This window comes from Protopterus annectens, chromosome 3.part0 (assembly GCF_019279795.1).
Source record: "Protopterus annectens isolate FY-2018-M chromosome 3.part0, PAN1.0, whole genome shotgun sequence".
NCBI lineage: Eukaryota > Metazoa > Chordata > Ceratodontiformes > Protopteridae > Protopterus > Protopterus annectens.
The window spans coordinates 1,450,722,689-1,450,739,515 of NC_056731.1; the positions used below are offsets into that span (position 1 = coordinate 1,450,722,689).

The 16,827-nt window shown below is 41.2% G+C and overlaps 1 protein-coding gene across 1 annotated transcript in view; it reads left to right on the forward strand.

Annotated features, from left to right (window-relative positions):
• Positions 1 to 448: 448 nt before the first annotated feature.
• LOC122797090 overlaps positions 449 to 16,827 on the forward strand; it is a 2,479,517-nt gene continuing 2,463,138 nt past the window's right edge. Inside the window, exon 1 of the mRNA XM_044065883.1 lies at positions 449 to 611. Within this exon, the coding sequence (XP_043921818.1) occupies positions 449 to 611 (163 nt within the window). The remainder of the gene's footprint in view (positions 612 to 16,827) is intronic.

The following is a 16,827-nucleotide window of genomic DNA, read 5'->3' on the forward strand; positions in this document are numbered from 1 at the left end:
TGAATTTGTCCAATTACAACTTCAGGCCTTCCTTCTCAATCCTGTCCAATACCTTCATAAGTCTTTCTTCGTGCTCATCTAGGATCCTTCCAAAAACAGTGATGTCATCCACGTAGTCTAAGACTTCCAGGAGATGCATGTCCCCAACTGTTCTTTCCTTGATTCTCTGGAAAGTTACCGGTGCATTTGATAAACCTTGAGGTAGGTGATCAAACTAAAAAAATACGAAAGAGGTGATGAAGGCAGTCTTCTCTTTATCTTCTGGGTGCATAGGGATTTGATAGTATCCACTCCTTAAGTCTAGCACACTGAACCACTTACTGCCCACCAGGCAATTTAGAACATCTTCAATCCAGGGAGTTGTGTACTGGTCTGAAATGGTTCGCTGATCAGAGTACGATAGTTAACACACATACAAATTGACACTTCTTTTTTCCTGACAACGACAATGGGAGAGCCATATGGACTTCTTGACTCTCGAATTATCCCTGCGGCTTTTAGTTCTCCCAAATGTTTTCTTAAGTTCTCCAGGTCTCCTGGAGCTACTCTTCTGGAACGTTCCCTGAAAGACCTGTCCTCCTTTACTCTTATTCAGTGTTCTGCACTTTTTTGTACAACCCACATCTAGTTCACTAGTAGAAAAACAATTTTTCTTTTTCATTAGTAGCTAACTCTGGTTAGCCACTCAGGGGCAAGAGACCACCTCCTATATCAATATCTTCCAGCTTCAACTCATTGGCCCTGCTCTCATTCCTTGTCAACACAGAAGCAGGTAAGGGAGTGGCAGCATAAACATATCCCAAACACACTTGTGAATGCAGGACAATGGGAGTACTTCCTTTATTCTTTAACCCCACAGGCAAAGTGTCATAAGGATGCTTTAACTTGTCCACAGGCCAAACTTCTGGGACTAGTTCCAGCCCTGGTGGCAAGTAACTTTCTGGATCCATTTCCATCATGAGATGAGAGGAAACTGTTTGTCCACACATCCTCACTTTGTCTCTTAAGCAGGTGACCTGACCAGGATGAACTATATGCTCTTTCCCAGACAGGATTCACACATGACCAATCTCATCTTTCTGACTATCCTTCTCCCCTTTGAAAGACACAAAAAACTGGTCTCAGGAGAGGATGTAGTGTTGGGTGTTCCTGGGTCAACTGAAGCATTAGCATTCTTCTGACGAGGTCAGTATTTGTCCCCACTAAAATAGATGCTGAATCCTTTCCTTTTGGCCTGGGGCACACAACAGCGAGTGTTTAAAAAACTTCTGTTGACCCAACAACTGAAGTGGAAAATTCTAACTTGAGTGAGACATAACCATCATAAGGGGACTGCGTGTCACTTAGCCTGCAGATCTCCAAATCTTCTAACTTTCCAAGTGGCAAATGCTTTAAGTATTTTTGGTAGAAGTCTCTGTACAGAATGGTGATTTGTGCACCAGTATCCAACAGGGCTTTACTATAAACTCCTTCTATTTTTTTACTGACACAACAGGGAGCAGTCCCAGTAGGCCATCGGGTAGTTTGTTTCTGGTGCTGTTCAGCTGTATGGCAGTCAGCATGTGGTTGAGGTACCACTGGTTGACCTTGCCATTTTAACGGATAATCCCCTTGCTTAGCAATGCTTTGCAGTCTCAGATAATGAGAATTTGGCTGAGATGGCTTTCCAATTTGGTTGTTCACCTCAGATGAGCTAGAAGTGTGCATAGTAGGTAGTTTCTCTCCCCTATTACAAGGGTTCGTGTGGAAAGGAGATCCAAGATGCTGTCTCTTGATGTTAGATTTTATGGAGCTCTTTGTAACTGGGCACTCAGCTGGCTCCTTCACTGAGGCCCTTTGAAGTTTCCCTGCATCGCACTAGCCAATAATGGTTCATTCACTTTTTTAAAGTTTTCTGCATTAGGACACTGTCGCTTTATATACCCTGCATCCCCACAGTGAAAACAAAATCCAGTAGGAACTATGAACATTTGCTGATTCAGTTCTTCCCTGAGTACTTTCATGGAGGTTTTGGCTGATGTATTCCTCCCTTAAGCTAAAGTTACCACAGCTTTCTGCAATTCCGCAATTGTCTTGGTGACTTGAGCTATGGTGTCGATCAGGGAAGATACCTGCATCTGCAACTGTGACACCTCTACATTGCGGACACTCTGGGCCATGACTTCTGTTTGAGTAGTGAGCATGGCTATAGGCTCCTGCTGGGGTTCACTCACTGTTTTAGTTGCTGTTGAACACTGAGATTTGGCTTCCAACAGGGCTTCCTCTTCCCTCACCTCTTTAACCAACTGAGAATAAGTTAGAGTCTCTTCCCTATTTCTCATCCTCATTTTCCACACAATGGGGTCCATAGCTTGAGATCCCTGTAAAATCTGTCTGATCCATACTTGGTCAGCTACTTTCAGATCCATCCCCTTCTTTAGGATGATCTGGTCAAGCATTTTATCTAATAGCTTAATGTAATCAGATAGTTTCTCACCAACTTCTTGGTACGTATGTTCAAACTGATACAGTAGGTCAGCAGCCCTCTCGGTCCTTCCAAACACATCCTGCAGTACTCCTAAATAGTCCTTGGCCATGCAATCTTGTTTACCCATCTTTAGGTTGCGTATGGTATCTGCAGCTAATCCCTTTAAACTTTCAGCTATCCACTGCTTCTTCTGAGATTCTGGGATATCCCACTCCTCTAGGGCTTGTGAAGCCTGATCCATCCAGGATTCAAAATCTTCCTCTCCCTGAGGTGTGGGTTGTTTACCAGAAAAGAAACGCAATTTGTGGTAGCCAAACCCAGTGAATGGCTGTGTAGGCTTTAAGCATTTTTCTACAATACTTCCCAAAGCATTCAAAACCTCAGGCTCTATAGTATTTATGGGCAGTGAAACTGCAGCTTCTGGTGTAAGGTTCTGACCTACTTGGATAGCTTACACATGTATTTTCTGTGTTGCTGAGGTAGTACACTTCTCAGGGATTACCACACGGACTACACTCTCACCTGAAATTTGTACACTTGAAGGTATGTGCTCATAAACTAAAGAACATTTCCATTCTAATAACGCCAATGTTCTCTGTTTGGTAGGGTCCATAGTGCTGTCTAATAAAAACCATGCCCTACAACTGGTAAGGATCCTCTGACTGAGCATTGTGAGGTTTGCACCACATAGCGGCTACTTCTGGGTTCATGTTTCTGCTGGATTTGCTTTCCACACATACAGGGGAATAGGGTGGAGTCCAAGACAGTACAGAGAATCCCAGACAAGCCCTCAGATGTAGCGCACCCACAGGTGTAGCTGAAGTAGATATGGATTCCTTCCTACCTGACTCTGGTGACACCCCCATCGGCCCAACACACCAAGGTGGCAAGAATGACAGATTTTATTCTAGGTGACACATCTAGTTTAAAAGGCAATAGCACAACCACAAACAAATTATTCAAACAGTGCACTAGTTAGCAATGAGGCAAGGTGAGATATACATGCAATGAAAACATACATTCCCCCTCTTCCCCAGAACTCAACAGAAAAAGGTCTTCATATTCAAACATTCACAATGAAGGCAATATCAATGAGCAGTAAAGCTTTATAATGCAGCAATACAAACACAGGAAAAAACTCAATGTCATTAAGCAATTAGAGAGTTATATAATACAATAATACAGATATGATAAAATGCAATGTCATTGAGCAGCAAAATTCTTGAAGGCAACAGTCCTAACATGGGCAAAATGCAATGTCATTGAACAATGAAGATTTATAATGCAACAATACAAATATAAGAAAATTCAATGTCATTGAGCAGCACTAACATCCTCAACCCCCTTTATAAATTCTAAACAGACCAACTATGAAACACTCTATTATACCCTGTTCACTGGCCAGTGAGTACTTACAGTCTTGCTGCCGGGATGATGGGGGCCAAGTTGGAGCTCATATGGATCCCAGTTATTTGTAATCCACAAAGCATTTAGGGGGGAAATCCACAATCTTATAAAAATGTAAAGTGACAGCCAGAGCCTCTCACCACTCCATTGAGAATATCCTAGTGACCAGGCACCGTAGTTCCTCTGATGAGAAAAGTAGAAAAATCACCTGCCAGAACTCTGGTAATCGTTTATTGCTTCTCTGTACTAGGCCCAAAGGAACTCCTTTTCTTGCTGAATCATATGCAGGCATGGAACTACTGGTTTCAGACTTCTCTCCTGATTTCACAAAATACCATCATCCAGGATTTCAGCAAAAGACAGACACAATCTGCTACTTCACTTCCCTGTCCCAAAACACCAGAAAAGAAAATCCAGTCATGCTGCAAGGCCCTTTTTCCCTTCACCTCCCTGTTTCAGTCTTCCCTCCTTCAACTAGTCTCAGTCTCCTCTTTCACTTTTGAAATTGTCTTTTATATCTGGAAAGAGCTCCACCTTGTGGTGTAATGAAAAACTACAGTCTATTACTTCTACAAAGAAATACAGTGTGAGCTACATATATATGGGTCTACTTTGATCCATCAAAATTACACTTTACTGAAACTTAAATAAGTGATCCCACTTCAGCAAAAGTGCATTTAAACGAAAACGCATTCGCAAAACTCAGCCCACTGAGTAGTTGTTATAGATCACAGTGCAGTTAGGATAAGGGAATATTCCCTTTTCCCCATTGTAGTGTGATCTTGGGGTTAGTATATAGTAGTTGCAGAGGTGTGGGAGCGCAGCTTCCACATGGGGGTGCAGAGAGGCTTGCCCCCTTGCATAAATGCGTTTGTTTTATTTTTTTTTTTGTGTGTGCTTTTTGTTTTTATTTGGTGTACTGAGTTTTACAAAAGTGCATTTCCATTTGAATGCACATTTGCTGAAGTGGGATTGCTTATTTAAGTTTCAGTAAAGTGTAATTTCGATGGGTCGAAATAGACCTGAGTATGTGTGTGTGTGTGTGTGTGTGTGTGTGTGTGTGTGTGTGTGTGTGTGTATATATATATATATATATATATATGTGTGTACACACATGCACACAGACACATTTATAAAAACGTTAAAGTAGATAGCAGTTCTAAATGTTCACTATACTTCGACATAGTGTTAGATGTTCATCATTCATACTGTCTCAGTGCCATATAAGTTTTGTGTCTGCATAAACTCACACTGGCAGCTTTCCAGACCTCAGAATTCCCTTCTCTCACTCTTTTAGATTGGCTAAGTCCATTCCATCAAGGGAAGCCTAACCCCTTTCACAAGAATTTAGCTGTGCAATCTTTCAGTGCCAGTTTTAGGAATCACACAGTTGAATCTCTTCAGCAGCCTGCATTGGTGGATTACTGCTTCTAGACTCAGATAAGATCCCTTTGGGAACTTCCCTACCTCTTTATTATTGTATACGTCTGATATTAAAAAAAAAAATATTTATTTGTCTTAGATTTTTATTTTAATATCCTTGCTGTTTACTACTGATGTTAATTCCTCTGGGAAGTCTGACTTACTATTGTGTTGCTTGCATGCTTAATACTGCTTTTAAGTACTTAAGACCTTTTCTAAATGTTCTATGACTTGTTCTGTGAAGTTGAAGTTCTGTGGTGTCAGCTGAGTTCTAGGCTTCTTGTTTTTGTTATTTGCTTGCTTCATTTGGAAGCTCAGACAGGAAAATATTGTATTTTTTAATTTGTTTTCCTTCATTGATATATTTACTACTGATTTAACATTGCTATAGCCATTTTTTATTGTTAAATTATGATTTTCCATGAATTACTTTATTTGCATTTTCTGTGGAGATGTTTTCATTTTTGACAGGGGAACCTATAAGTAAAAGCTTATTTATGCTGTTTTAAAATGTTTCCATTTGAATTATGGGCATATATTTGATTTTTTGGCACTATGACTTTACATGCTGTTCTTTACTACTCTGTGCAGATTGTACAACAAGGCGTACAACATTTTAAACTGTTTCTGTTATATTATATGCAGTTTTGCCCCGTTTCCTGTGTGGGGACATGGTTTATAGTTTTTATTATTGCTGCCCTTAGTTGGCCATTAAGCCTGCATAAACTAAAGCACTGTTGGTGATTCTCTGCTAGGTGAGGAAAGTAAACCTATATTTTTGTCTGTGACTGACAGAGCTGCTTTCTGTTTTACCTGCTCCATTTTGTTTTCTGTTTTAAGAAATCTGCTTGGCCTGGTGTTTTTGTTCTATGTGAGAGATAGTGATTATCTAGGCTGTACATTTCACTTTTTTTCATTGGTTAATTGTATCTTGAGTGATTCTTACATACACAGTGAATTGTTGGGTCTTTGTCTTTTGCTGAAAAGATTTCAAGCTTGCATAAACTAAAGCACTGCTGGAGAATACCTGCTGGGAGAGGAAAGTAAACCTATAGTTTTTATCTGTGACTGATAGAGCTGCTTTCTGTTTTAGCTGCTCAATTTTATTGTCTGATTTAAGAAATATGCTTGGCTTAGTGTTTTTGTTCTCTGTGAGAGGCTCAGTTAACCAGAGCTGCTCAGCACTGGGTATCTTTTACCAGAGGTTCAAAGTGATTCTGCTTTAATTCAAGGCATCCAAGATAAAAAACAACATAAAAACTATACATCGTGTTTGTACTGCACTTTTTAAACTGTGTTGTGTCTGATTACTGCATTATTTCTGCCTTTTTACTGTTGTGACTGCATTATTTTCTGCACTTGTTTTCAACCTTATTATTAGCCTAGATAGCATAGTCTAGATTCAGATCAGCTGAATCTAGCCTGTTTTGTTACACATGAGAAGTAAACCAGCCATCTTATATTGAGAGGGGTTCCCCCTGCACCCTTGTGGCCGAAGAGTGTAGATCCAGCCTTGTCCGAGCTGGTGTTTGCTGGAGGAAGGTTCATTGTGTGCTTTCCTATTGGTAGTTTAACTTAGAAGTGTTTAGTTTCACCTGTATTTAAGCCTTGCATCTGTGCAGGTTTATGCTTAATTAACCAGAGCTGCTCGGTGTTTGGCGTCTTTTGTCAGTGGTCCAAATTGATTCTGCTTTAATCCAAGGCATTCAAGACAAAAATAAAGAAAATAAGTATACCTTGTGTTTCTGTTGCACTTTTTAAACTGCATAGTGTCTGATAATTGCATTATTTCTGCCTTTTTTTCTGTTGTGACTGCATCTTTTCTGCACTTGCTTTTAACTGTTTTATTAGCCTAGATAGTATAGTCTAGATTCAGGTCTGTTGAATCTAGCCTGTTCTTGTTGAGCACTAAACCAGCCATTTGACATTAAGAGGTGCTTCTCTGCACCCTTGTGGCAGAAGAGTGTAGATCCAATCTTGTCTGAGTTGGGGATTGCTGGAGGAAGGTTCATTGCATTCTTTCTTATTGGTAGTTTAGGTTGAAAGTGTTTAATTTCACCTGTATTTAAGCCTCATGTTTGCGTCTTACTGCACACTGTGCAAAGTGGTTTAACAGTGCCCTGTATAGATGCAAATGCCTTGAAACACAATTTTCCCTAGACATCTGTCATTTGGACCCTCCCAAGCTTCCCTGCTGCACTACGGACACCTCAGTTGCACAGAGAGCAGCATTGCCACACCTATAATCCCCAGCCTTCAGTTGAATAACAATTGTTAGTGCTAGTGCAAAAACTGGTCATACATCCTACTCCCTTTCCTATTAGCACATACAGTAAAAACCTGCTAAAACAGATAGGCAGTTTCCCATCATTTCTCTGGCTAGCCTGTCAAGGGAATACTGAGGCCATGTAGTAATTGCCTCATGTACACTGACAGTCACTTACTCCTACAACAAACAAATACCTTTTGTGAGAGATGCAAGTATAATATGAAATGAGATCACTTCTCTACTAGAAGTCTACCAAAAGATCAGACACCTCCAAAATGTGAACAACATACACATACTGCTATGCAAATAGAAACCATTACACATAATAACACATTCAACTGTGTCTCAGCAAAGAAGCCCCTAAGGCAAAACACCTCTAAACCTAATGTTCTGGCCTTAGGCAATTCCATAGTGAGACACACAGATGTTCTCCTCACCAGACTGGACAAGGAGAAGGTCACAGTTAGCTTCCTGTCTGGTGTCAGGATCCATAAAATCATGCATGCACTCAAGTCATTGAACAATAAGTACCATTATGACTCTGTCATTGTTCATGTTCAGGTGAATGACTTGAGACGTACCTCTCTAGACTATGTGAAGAGAGACATGACTGAACTCTCAGATTATATGCTCCAGGCAGATATGACCCTAGCCCTAAGCAGCATTTTACCTTCCCCCAAGATGATGCCACAATATAAAGAAAAAATGATCAACATCAACAATTGGTTTAGCTTCTGGTGTCATTCCAGGGGGATCCAGTATCTGTCAGCCTGGAATAACATGGTCGACAGGCCACTCTGCTTTGCCAGAGATGGTCTGCATCTGTCTCCTCTAGGCTTTCAGATACTGGCAAAGGGCTTCCCTCCCCCATAGTGCCTTTTTAGGCAATGTCAAAACAACAAATTTTCTGATGTAACAAAATCCACTCGAGGCAAACTCAAGGTACTGCTACTTAATGCTAGGACTCTAAACATGTAGCTACACTCCCTGGAAGATCTTCTCACCTTGGAAGATGCTGACATCTGTGCAGTCACAGAGATGCGGTTCAAGGCCATGGAGAGCACCCTGGATGTGCAAGGCCACAATGCCTTCCACACTGTCAGACCTCAAAATGAGAGTGAAACAACCAAATACACATTGAGACTGGTCAAACAGTATAACTCTCTCAAACTACTCCATGGCCAACCAGCTATAGGCAAAATACCCAACCACATCATTGCCAGCTATAGGTACCCCACCATGAACCAAGAAAAGCACACTGGTAACCTAGACTTACTTGAATCACTCACCATACAGCCCACCGCCTCAGTCATGGGTGATTTCAACTATCCTTCCATCAAATGGGTGATATACAAGAGCACAAACATGCTCACCCAGAGGTTGCTGGACTTTGTCAATTCAAATGCTCTGGAACAGGTAGTCTGCACTCCAACAAGGGGCTCAGATATCCTAGACATAGTCATCACTAACATGGGGAAATCACTGCACCCCCCCCACCCATGTGAAGCCTTCCCTGCTAAGGTTGGACCATAAAACTATCTTGTTCAAAGTAACTAGACACCCCCACTGGAACTTAAAAACTAAAAACTTTTCCAAAGCAAACTGCAGCTTACTAAACAATGGTGTAAAATGTTTTATACCCCTCACATTCACAGACGACAGTGACTCCTATGCAGAGGTGTACTAAGATGCCCTGTATAAACACTTAAGCAACTTCATAGCCTTGGCTGTACCTGACTGGATCAAAACAAGGTCCTCCTGAAAAAACAAGGTGGACCTCAGGTATAAACAGGTTATACAGCAAGAGGAAGAAACTGATGTCTAAGAATAAGAGGGAACTGACTCAGCAAAGGAAGAATTCCCTCTGCAGCTTGAACAAGCAAATCATAAATCTTGTGAAATCTTCTAAAGCTAATTTCAAAGCTGAAATAACTTCCCTAGCTAAGGATAATCCTAAGGCATTCTTTAACTACGTTTGAAATCTAAAAGGGAATGCCCAGCTATGTGCCGAACTGTAGATGGTACCACTCATACTGCACCAGAGGAAACTTCCAACCTGCTCACTGACAGCATGCCTAATACTAGTCCTCTGCCTATTATCTCTAGAGATCAGGTCATATCTGCACTTTCCAAGCCTAGAAACATGGCCTGAATGGGAACAGATAACATCCCAGTTGCTTACTGAGCAATCTAAAACTGACAATAATAGACTATGTAGTGTTCTCTTTAACCATAGCCTAAGAACTGGCTTTGTTCCAGTGGAATGGAGAACAGCAACAGTAATCCCTTTGCACAAAGGTGGGCCATCAACTGACCCTGGAAACTGCAGATGCATAAGTCTAATCAGTCTCATCTGCAAGGCCATGAAAAGAATCATCATGGTCCTTATCAATGAAGGCATAGGCAACCTTCAAACTCCAGACCCAACTCAGTTTGGCTTCGTTAAGGGTAGCTCATGCTAATTAAACCTAGTAGACATTTTTGAGAAAGTCACCAAAGTCCTGGTTGAAAACAAGACTATTCATACTGCCTATCTTGACCTGGTGAAGGCTTTTGACACAATTCGCCATGCAGGTATCATCAAGAAACTCTCCCAGCTGGGGATTTACTCTTACATCACTAGATGGGTAGCCAACTGGCTCACCTACAGAGCACATACTGCCAAAGTTGGAGTTGCAACCTCTACCAGTAGACCCGTCACCAGTGGCATCCACAAGGATCTGTACTGGGCCTTTTATTGTTCAAAGTGTATTTCTTGGGAAGTCCAGGCTAAAGTACATGGACTTTTTGCTTACCAAGTTTGCTGATGATTGCAAATTAGGTGCAATAAATGAGTCCCCCAGAGATGTTAGCATATTACAGGAAGGGCTAACACAGAAAAATGACTGGTGTCAAAGCCACAGAGATGCAAAATGCAAAAATGCAAAAGAGAGCATTATTATGCCCTTTGGTAAAGTGGAAATCTCTGCTAATTACAGTATTGACAACATCCCCTTAAGCTCAAACCCAGTGGTGTAAGACTTGAGAATACAGGAAGACAGCAATCTGAACTTTGACCACCAAGTTTCCACAGTGGTAAGGAAAGTCTTCTACGTTGCACACCTCATAAACAAGGGTATCCCATCCAGGTCTAAGGACGTTATAACCCTACTGCACTTGACTCTCATCAAACCACTAATAGAGTACAGTGCCTGCTTTTGCATGTACCATACCAGAAACCTGCAACAGCTGGAGAGAACACAGAGGTTTCTCGCCAAGAAAATATAGGGCCTCCACACCATGACGTATGTGCATAGACTGAAAGACCTGTCACTGTAGTCTGCTTCATATAGGTTGCTGAGAGGCGACTTGTGTCTGGCCTACAGGGGAGTCTCTGACCTTGCCCTGATGGAAATGCTGCATATCCTGCAAATCTAATGGCACAAGAGTCACCCACTCTCAGAATCTTAACATAGCCTGTGACATTAACAGAACATGCTGGAGCGACAACTATATCTCCCAGAGACTGTCACTTCTCTGGAATAAACTTCCAATTCATGTAAAACAGAGGTCCTCACTGGCCCTATTCAAGTGTAACCTAGACAAATGGATGGGAGACCACAAATTCACCCTGGGGGTGGCACCCATGTCCTTCATGGACATGGGTAGCTGGTGTTGACCATTGGCTCTCTCTGCAAAAACAATTGGGTTAACTTGGGATTAACATGGTTAGGCTTGTAAGGTCTCTAGGGCTGCTAGCCTAGTAACCTCCTATGAACATATTATTCTGTCTGGAGTTTCTTCTCCTTGACTTGATGCATCCTGATATGGCTACCCCTCTCCCCATCAAATCCAGGTGCACATAAAAAGAAAAAAAATCAACAAAAGCAGGTCTCAGCCAATGGTTTATGAATTTGTTATTGCTTTAAGCCATCCCACAGATCACTTACATTTTTCCCTGTCACCTTCTGATGTGAGTTCACAGTCCTGTATAGTCCAGGGGTCAGGCACATCCACTGAATCTGTTCCAGTAATTAATTCAGGTATGGGAGAACCAAACCCTTAAGTGCAGGAGAGATCTGGAGTAAAGAGACCCCTTGCCAGATATAATGCTCTGTCCATAGATGTTTTGCCCACTATTGTAGTTTTTAGTAAAAAGAAGCAGAAACAAGAACCTTCACCATACTGCAGACAATCAGGTTATTACAATGTAAAGAGCTGATGTGATTTCCTTAGCTAAGAGTGTTTTATAGTCTGCTAAGCTCAGAGACTCTGCTGCTATTCAGTATGACCATAGGGCTACCTTCTCTACAGATCAGTCTATAGGTACAAATTTTGATGGGGGCTCTGATGCAGACAATAGTGAACACTCTGAGTGTGTCCAGTCTGATTTTTCAGAAGGTGAGCAGGTTCAAAAGCCCAAGCAGATGTTTATCATTCCACAGATATTAGCAACATTTAGAGATTTATTTGACTGGAAGCAATGTGGAGCTGCAGAGTTTATGATCTTATTTTAGATGAGATTCTAAATGTTTTGTCTTTTACTCCTCTGTTACCGGCCATAGGAGATGTCTATAAAACTGCAGGTGAAACCCCATTGGCTAGTGAATCAGTTTTTAAAAGCCTATGAGGAATTTTATTTTGCAATACGCTTACAGTTTAGATTACTTTGCTGCATCTTTGCCTGTTGAGTAGAAGTGCTATATGAATGAGAGTGTTTCTAGTTGGACTCAGATTTCAAAACATGCTTTGAGAAGTGTCTTGGAAGTTGTGGATGCAATTTCTGGAAATGCAACTGCTATTGTATTGAGAAGGTATGCTTGGTTAGATAACCTGAATTTTTTCTGAGGATTAAAGAAATAGATTTTTGAATGCTCCTTTGAGTTCTGAATTTGTTTTTGGTACTTTTGCTTCCCAGATTATCAGCCAATGGGATGATAGTGCTAAACTGATGCATAGTGTACCTATAATGTTTCATATTCCCAGGTTCTTTCCTAACAAAGCATCCTGCTTCAAAAGGCAGAACAAACATAATTCCCATTTCCCAGCCTAACAAGAGTCAATGTATCAAGAATAAATGGCAGGAGGGAACACTGCTTCCAACCAAATAAAAGGGGTTTCTTGCTCAAAATGGATCAATCCCCTGCTAAAGAATAACTATGCTGAAACTCAGGGATCCTATACCTTGCTCCAGTCCCTCCCCCCTTTCCCCTTTCCAGGCTTTTCCTCAGTCCAGCAGCCTGGCCACAAATAGTCTCTGAAAAATGGGTGCTGAGAATAATTCAGAGAGGATACTCTTGGCAGTGGACAGAAAATCCTTTTCTTCCCTTCAGTTAAATCCACCCTAACCCACCAGTCCAGATACATCTTTCTCTCTGGCACTTCTTCAGATGTTGCACATAGGAGTTATAGAACCAGTTCCTGCACCGCAAACAGGAAAATTATTTTACTTCAGAATCTTTTTGGTACCCAGAAGGAACTTTCATAGAGACAAGTGTTATATTCTTCTTACCTAAATACCTTTCTGAAAGCACCCAAATTCAAAATGCTCACCCTACAGATGGTCCTACCCCTTTTTCTTGACCATTTTTTCATAGTGACTTTGGATCTGAAAGATGCTTATCAACACATTCCAATTGCTCCCAACTTCAGGAAATATTTGATATTTACTGTGTCTGGCTCACATTATCAGTTTTCTGCATTACCCTTTGGGTTATCTACTGCACCATGAGTATTCACAAAGTGCCTGGCTCCAGTGGTTGCTTACTGCATGACCCAGGGAGTCCACATTTTCCCTTATTTAGATGACTTGCTGATTTATACAGAGTCTATTTCCAAGTGTTTAGAATCATTAGACAAGGACTCGACCATTCTAGCTCACCTGAGCTTCAAGTGGAATACGAATGTCCTGCCTCATACACTCACAAAGAATGTTATTCCTGGGTTGTATAACAGACATAGAAAAAATAATGTCCTTTCTACCAGAAGTCAAAGTCCTGAACTTTTTCAAGGATTTCTTTTTTCAAGAAGTTGCCTCCAAAACAGTTTCTCATAATTCTAGGTCTGATGGCATCATTGATCCTCATGATACTACTGGCCAGACTCCATATGAGAAAGATTCAGTGGTACTTAAAAATTGTTGGTCTCAGTACCTGCATCCCTTAGAATGCCAGGTACCTGAGCTGGAATTTGTGAAATAAGAGTTACAGTATAGGAGAAATGAGATGTCTCTCAATCCAGGCTTTCTCATCTCCCTACAGACACCAGTTTCTACCAGTCCAGATGGACACCAGATTTTGGATGGAGAGCAGTGTCCAGGGGAGTTCTTCATAGGTTCATAGGTTCATAGGTTCATACTAGGCTATCTGCCCAAGGGCATTTATATAAGCCTAGCATAGTGTTTTGGTTTTCCCACCCTTTTGTTTTGAATAAAACTATGCCTATTATTTGCTGTGCTGCTGTCAAGCAGTGACACTGAAGTAATCCTGTATATCTATATCCCCCATCCATTGGTCAAGATCCTCTGTCCTGCTTCTCAGTGTAGTGTGCTCTGCCATGTGCTCTGTTTTTGTTCCACAGCATGGGAGTCTCTGGTGATGTCCCTGTCCCATGTTCTATTAATATTAATAGGTTTCAAAAAGGGTTTAAGTCTCCTTCTCTCCCTTTGTGGTTCTCTAGGAGAGACTGAATAGAGCTGGAGTTCTTTCAGTCGGCAGCATAAGACATATTTTTTGAGACCCTTATCCTTTTTGAGTGAGGAACTTTAGGCCTTTCCAGCCTGTGCAGGTGTCGGGGGTCAGATATCTTCTGAATGCATGTACCAATCAAATCATAGGTCTGATGAGTGATGAGTATGGGACCTCCGATGATCCACTTGATGAATCCCTTCATGATCAGGTGGCAAGGTGGGTTGCTTTTAGCAACATGAGTGTCAAACAAGTCAAAGGTGTCAAGGCTAGGCTACTGGGTCCCTCAGTCTGGTCCCTGATCTTGATGACTCTTGGGATGGTCCACCCATATGGTAGCCAGTGACCTTGTTTTGACCTTGTTTTTCGAAGGGCATTTCTTTCATTTAGTGGCATTGGCTGACACTTTACCAGTTATCCATTTCTGTGAGGCCCTTCTGAAGGATATCTGTGTCAGATGTGTATTATGGCCCAGATGTTTTTGTCATCTGCAAACACTTTCAATGCAGTCATCTGCTTTGTTTGCTTTGTCCCTGCTTCAGAAAGTCAAGAAAGAAGAGAGAAAACAAGAGGGAACCCAGACTGGACCCTGTCTGTGACAGGCTTGAGTCTGACATGGCTCCAGCAACTCTTGACCTGTGGGTTATTTGCAACTGTCTCTGACCCTGTGGGGTATGTCACTTTGTTTACCATCAAGCTGATGAGTTGCCAGGTCAAGGTAGGCTGTATGGACTGCTTTCCTCATCATCAATGGCCTTGACTGTCTCAAAAAAAAAACAACCAAAAAAAAATGATCTGCCCTTTGTGAGCATATCTGGGAGTTTCCTCTAGTTTTCTAACATAGCTAAAAAAGAAGGCCTTATGTCTTTCTTTTGAGTGCGATTTTTTTTTCTCAAAATTTGCCTTGGATGATGATTTTGAGAGCTCTATTTTTTTACTTATTATGATCCTTGTCTTTCAACCTTCAAGGATTTTTTTGCTTTTTGTTTTAGCTTCTTCCTCTGTTGTTTGTGTAGTTTATGGTCACCGGACTGGTCACTGGACTGGACACTGCCTTTTGTACAAAAGTTTTTTTTTTTGTTGTTTGGGATCCATGCAGTCCTGTGGGTGCTGCTAGAAGGCATTTGTGCATTTGTAAGGAGCGTTTTGAGTAATGTTTACCACTGGCTCAGGGCCTCAGTGGTGTGGTTGAGTTATGTGAGACTGGTATTGTGGTGTGTGTAGTTGCCCTCCTCCTCCTGCCTGGTCTTGTCCGTCCGAGAGAAGAGAGCTCAGCTCAGCTCATGGCTGCATAGCTGCATCTCACAAGTGTTAGTGTTGAGTGGGAGGGGGGAGGGAGAGGAGGGTGTACCGTGATTGTGAGGCAATTCCCATGTTTCAATTTTCATCACCAGATGGGCAGGAGAGGGGCAGAGGATCCAGACAGACACTGATGATGCTATGAAGACAATGAATATGTAGTTGAGAGAGAAGTAAAAGTAGTGGGGGCAGGTGGGTGGGCAAGGGTGGGGGGTTGCTAGTGAGAGATTTGTATAATATAGAGTGCTTGACCTGCAAAAGAGAATGCTTATAAGACAAAAGCTTTTGAGAAGAGAGTGCTGAGCTTTTTTTTTTGAAAAGCTATTTGGAACAAAGTGTGTACTTGCACTTTTAGGTGTAAACTGTTTTGTTTAGATTGCCTATTGGTAATGTTTCCAGACTTAGTGTGAAATTCAGAACCTGAATATGTTCCAGACCTATTGTGAAAAAAACAGAAACCTGGATATAGTAGGATAGTTGTCTACTATGCAGTACTACTATAATGTAGTAGGAGTTTTTGTTGTAGGATAAAATAGGCAAGTCTTTGTGGATTCTGTTCAAGCAGCTTTATTATGTGCAAACACATCAAGATTGAGGCTTAATAACTTTAACTTAGATAAACTTATAAACAAACTAGCTATTACACTCATACATGCTCACTCTGTGGCTGTACTCACAAAATGGCACTGAAGCTAGCACGTGCTGGCTATTTATATGCACGTGCCAACCTTGAAACGCTTCTTAAAGGTACAAAATACACATACTATTCTCTTTGACAAGTAAGTCATGTACTGTTGACAACATTAGGTGACAGGCAATCAATGCAAATAATTCTTTGTCATGCAATTATACAGAACTAAATACATATTTATTTTTATTATTTTATTTATTTATTTACATTTGTTGTCCGGGAGAGTCCAATTGGACGCAGGTCCGTTTTCAGCACAGGCCCGGGAAGAAAATCTCCACACTTAAAATGTTGCAGACATAATTACAGTTGGAGAACATAGCAGTTAAAAATTAAAAACACAGCAGTTAAAAATTCAAAACATAGTTATAGATGTAGAATATAATACATTAGTAGACAACTAGAATCTTTAACATATAAACAATTATATCCAGGTTTCTGTGGATTTCACACTAGGTCTGGAAATACGACCAAATCATCTGACATAGAAATTAGACTCAGGTCTAGCAATTGGCACTGTCTCTGCTGAATGTTCAACCTTAGAGACATCAGAAACATCATCAGGAATGGAAATAGAAGTTAACTCATTAACCCCGAGTACCTTCTCAGG